We start from the raw sequence: 5,000 nt of genomic DNA, 5'->3' as shown, positions 1-5,000 counted from the left end.
CCTGGGGTCTGTTTCTGTAGGAGGCTGTCAACTCATTCTACCATCTGACCTGGGGTCAGTTAGGTAGGAGGCTGTCAACTCATTCTACCATCTGACCTGGGGTCTGTTTCTGTAGGAGGCTGTCAACTCATTCTACCATCTGACCTGGGGTCAGTTCAGTAGGAGGCTGTCAACTCATTCTACCATCTGACCTGGGGTCAGTTCAGTAGGAGGCTGTCAACTCATTCTACCATCTGACCTGGGGTCAGTTCAGTAGGAGGCTGTCAACTCATTCTACCATCTGACCTGGGGTCTGTTCATTAGGAGGCTGTCAACTCATTCCACCAACACACCCCAGTACATCTGACCTGGGGTCAGTTCTGTAGGAGGCTGTCAACTCATTCTACCATCTGACCTGGGGTCAGTTTCTGTAGGAGGCTGTCAACTCATTCTACCATCTGACCTGGGGTCAGTTCAGTAGGAGGCTGTCAACTCATTCCACCAACACACCCCAGTACATCTGACCTGGGGTCAGTTCTGTAGGAGGCTGTCAACTCATTCTACCATCTGACCTGGGGTCTGTTCATTATAGGATGTCAAAATGTACCATCTGACCTGGGTCAGTTTTAGAAAACTTTAGCTCATTCTACCATCTGACCTGAACTGTTTATGAGAGGCTGTCAAGTAGCATGTCTAAGAATACCACCTGGGGCAGTGTAGAGCAACCATTCTAGATCTGACTGGTCAGTTTCTGTAGAAACAACTCATTCTACCATCTGATGTCTGTTCCACTAACGATGTCAACTCATTCTAATAAGAGTCTAGATGTAGAAGGCTGTCAAGAGTCTAGATGTAGAATAAGAGTCTAGATGTAGAATAAGAGTCTAGATGTAGAATAAGATTCTAGATGTAGAATAAGAGTCTAGATGTAGAATAAGAGTCTAGATGTAGAATAAGATAATAGATATAGAATAAGAGTCTAGATGTAGAATAAGAGTCTAGATGTAGAATAAGAGTCTAGATGTAGAATAAGATTCTAGATGTAGAATAAGAGTCTAGATGTAGAATAAGAGTCTAGATGTAGAATAAGAGTCTAGATGTAGAATAAGAGTCTAGATGTAGAATAAGAGTCTAGATGTAGAATAAGAGTCTAGATGTAGAATAAGAGTCTAGATGTAGAATAAGAGTCTAGATGTAGAATAAGAGTCTAGATGTAGAATAAGAGTCTAGATGTAGAATAAGAGTCTAGATGTAGAATAAGAGTCTAGATGTAGAATAAGAGTCTAGTGAGAGTGTCAATCATTCTACCATCTGACCTGGGGTAAGAGTCTGTAGAATAAGCTGTCAACTCATTCTACCATCTGACCTGGGGTCAGGATACTCCTGGCAGTTGTAGAGATAAGATCTAGTAGAATAAGAGTCTAGGCTGTCAACTCATTCTAGATCTGACCTGGGGTCAGTTCAATAAGAGTCTGTCAACTCATGGCACCATCTGACCTGAGCAGGCATGGGTCTGATCACCTCTTCATCCTCTGAATTCAGTCACCGCTGGAGGCTGTGTGTAGACCGGTGGCAGGGCTGGCAACTCAGGGATCTGACCTGGGGTCTGTTCATCATCCTATTACACAGTTTTAAAAAACATTTAGCCATCATCATCTTCATCATCAGATGCCGGTCTGAGAAATCCTGGGGGTAGGCTGTCCCAATACCACCTGGCCTAAGGTAGAAAAAGACAATCAATCAATCAATCAACACAAACCAATAAACATGTCGTCCTGCATAACATGATGACAGCATTTAATACGTGTATAATAATGATAATATACATTTATAATATGCTGAGATTTAATATGAACAAGAGTCTAGATGTAGAATAAGAGTCTAGATGTAGAATAAGAGTCTAGATATAGAATTTAATGATGTCTAGATGTATTAAGAGTCTAGATGTAGAATAAGAGTCTAGATGACAATAAGAGTCAGATTAATAAGTCTGATTAGAACAAGAGTCAGATGTAGAATAAGAGTCTAGATGAGATATCTAGATGTAGAATAAGAGTCTAGATGTAAGAGTCTAGATGAGAACTAGATGACATATCAGATGTAATAAGTCTAGTTTATTAAATAAAGTCTAGATGTAGAACTAAGAGACTATCAATAATAGTCTGATTATTAAGAGTCTAGATGTAGAACTAGATGACATATCATTTAATATGTCTGTTTATTAAAGCAGGTGAGACACATCTACTCTGACAGTCTGTCCTTTATCTATGTCTGTTTATGTACCACGGAGTCCCGGATGGCACCAAGAGCAGATGGGAACTAGCTGACATATCATTTCATATGTCTGTTTATTAAAGGGCAGAGAGAACTAGCTGCCATCATCATTTAATATGTCTGTTTATTAAAGCAGGGAGAACTAGCTGACATATCATTTAATATGTCTGTTTATTAAAGCAGGGAGAACTAGCTGACATATCATTTAATATGTCTGTTTATTAAAGCAGGGAGAACTAGCTGACATATCATTTAATATGTCTGTTTATTAAAGCAGAGAGAACTAGCTGACATATCATTTAATATGTCTGTTTATTAAAGCAGAGAGAACTAGCTGACATATCATTTAATATGTCTGTTTATTAAAGCAGAGAGAACTAGCTGACATATCATTTAATATGTCTGTTTATTAAAGCAGGGAGAACTAGTTGTGTTGTCGTGGTTACCTCTCTGGTGAAGCCTGTGGCTTTGAGAACCCAGGAGGAAGAGCCGGTCCGAAGAAACCATCATCATCATCATCCTCATCATCGTCATCCTCAAGCCTTCTACTCACTGCCTCTTCCACTCTGTGTTGTTTTCTACAGAATGATGCAGACAGTCCAGTTCAGGCATTTTACAGGCGCTTTCCTTCAAAAACAATGAGGAAATAAACGCGTTTGATGTTTGTTTGAAATGTCGAAGTGATTGTAAATGTGTTACTGTGCGGTGGGTCCATCCTTGGTCGTCCCGCTACCGTGACCGTGTCTGCTGCTCGTCTTGTTTCGTCTCTTGATCACCACATCCACCTCCTCTTGGCCAAAGTCATCCTCCGAGCTGGAGAGCAACTCCGGTTTGTATCCGGGAGGCAGCGCAGGACCTGCAACTATTGGAGAAGACAGCACATCCTGGGTAGGAAAATACCAACAAACAAAAAAAGACACTAGCTTTTTTCGATTTAACAATACAGTATAAAGCAGAAACATAACTAAGGCATGAATATGACAGCATAGTATCTGATGACACTAGTCATGGCCACTTTACTCACATCCTTCCTCGTCATCAGATTCATCATTGCTGCTTTTTCTGAACGACGGGGGTAAGGCAGGTCCGATTAAATCATCGTCTGACATGATTACCGATTATTAATAAGCTATTTTTTTTACAACAATAATCACCTCGACGAGAACGAAAAAAAAACGACACCGAAACCCGAAAAATCTAATCTGACCTCTACCACCGGAAGTAAACAACGTCGACATCCAATCAACAAGCGGAATTCATAGGTCACATGATCCTCTTCCGCACAAGGAGGAAACCCGAGTTTGGTCGCGTCGCAGTTGCTTGTTGTTGTTTCTCACTTGTCGTTTAATATGGTTTGACGAAGCAAGTTGTTTTCGGGAACAAGCTGCTAATATCATGGGGAAGAAAGATAGGGGAGATCGGGGTGAGTATCTAGATGTTCCCGGAAATGGAATGTTACTCCAGCTCATGTTGCGGTTCAGTCGGTGTTGTGATGGCAATTATAGCATGATGCTGAGGCATGGGAGACAGACATGCATTCTGTGTAACAGTACCGAACCATTGTACCGTGCTGATGCCTATAGTAACTAGCAAGTACCTATAGCAGTAGTAGTAAGCAAGTACCTATAGTATAGTAGTATTGTAGCTAGCAAGTACCTATAGCATAGTAGTATTGTAGCTAGCAAGTACCTATAGCAGTAGTATAGTAGCTAGCAAGTACCTATAGTATAGTATAGTAGCTAGCAAGTACCTATAGCATAGTATAGTAGCTAGCAAGTACCTATAGCAGTAGTATTGGTAGCAAGTACCTATAGCATAGTATAGTAGCTAGCAAGTACCTATAGTATAGTGTATAGTAGCTAGCAAGTACCTATAGCATAGTATAGTAGCTAGCAAGCTACAGTAGTATCTATAGCAGTACCTATAGCATAGTATAGTAGCTAGCAAGTACCTATAGCAGTAGTATTGTAGCTAGCAAGTACCTATAGCATAGTATAGTAAAAGTACCTATAGCATAGTATAGTAGCTAAAGTACCTATAGCATAGTATAGTGTTACGTACCTATAGCTCTAGTATAGTAGTAAGCAAGTACCTATAGCATAGTATAGTAGCTAGCAAGTACCTATAGCAGTAGTATATTGTGGAGCGACCTATAGTAGATGCTTCTAGCAAGTACCTATAGCATAGTATAGTAGCAGAAGTACCTATAGCAGTAGTATAGTAGCCAAGTACCTATAGCATAGTATAGTAGCTAGCAAGTACCCATAGCATAGTATAGCAGTAGTATAGCTAGCAAGTACCTATAGTATAGTAGTATTGTAGCTAGCAAGTACCTATAGCATAGTAGTATTGTAGCTAGCAAGTACCTATAGTATAGTAGTATTGTACCTAGCTAATACCTGTAGTAACTAGCAAGTACCTATAGCAGTAGTATAGTAGCTAGCAAGTACCTATAGCATAGTATAGTAGCTAGCAAGTACCTATAGCATAGTATAGCAGCAGTATAGTAGCTAGCAAGTACCTATAGCATAGTATAGCAGTAGTATGGTAGCTAGCAAGTACCTATAGCAGCAGTATAGTAGCTAGCAAGTACCTATAGCATAGTATAGCAGTAGTATAGTAGCTAGCAAGTACCTATAGTATAGCAGTAGTATAGTAGCTAGCAAGTACCTATAGTAGCTAGCTAGTACCTATAGTAGCTATCTAATACCTGTAGTAGTAGTAGTATAGTAGCAGGCTGGGTACCT

The 5,000-nt window shown here is 40.1% G+C and overlaps 1 protein-coding gene across 1 annotated transcript in view; it reads right to left on the bottom strand.

Annotated features, from left to right (window-relative positions):
• The window catches only part of gpalpp1 (GPALPP motifs containing 1), a 7,005-nt gene extending 3,539 nt beyond the window's left edge, over positions 1–3,466 (bottom strand). Inside the window, exons 1-4 of the mRNA XM_052512592.1 lie at positions 3,278–3,466; positions 2,953–3,115; positions 2,700–2,831; positions 1,579–1,696 (exon numbers count right to left, since the gene is read on the bottom strand). Coding sequence (XP_052368552.1) covers positions 1,579–1,696; positions 2,700–2,831; positions 2,953–3,115; positions 3,278–3,362 — 498 coding nt within the window. The 5' untranslated portion in view covers positions 3,363–3,466. The remainder of the gene's footprint in view (positions 1–1,578; positions 1,697–2,699; positions 2,832–2,952; positions 3,116–3,277) is intronic.
• Positions 3,467–5,000: the final 1,534 nt, after the last annotated feature.

The sequence above is a fragment of the Oncorhynchus keta genome, unplaced genomic scaffold (genome assembly GCF_023373465.1).
Source record: "Oncorhynchus keta strain PuntledgeMale-10-30-2019 unplaced genomic scaffold, Oket_V2 Un_contig_871_pilon_pilon, whole genome shotgun sequence".
Lineage (NCBI taxonomy): Eukaryota > Metazoa > Chordata > Actinopteri > Salmoniformes > Salmonidae > Oncorhynchus > Oncorhynchus keta.
The sequence above is the reverse complement of the archived record's forward strand: the minus strand, read 5'-3'. Positions and strand labels throughout refer to the sequence as shown.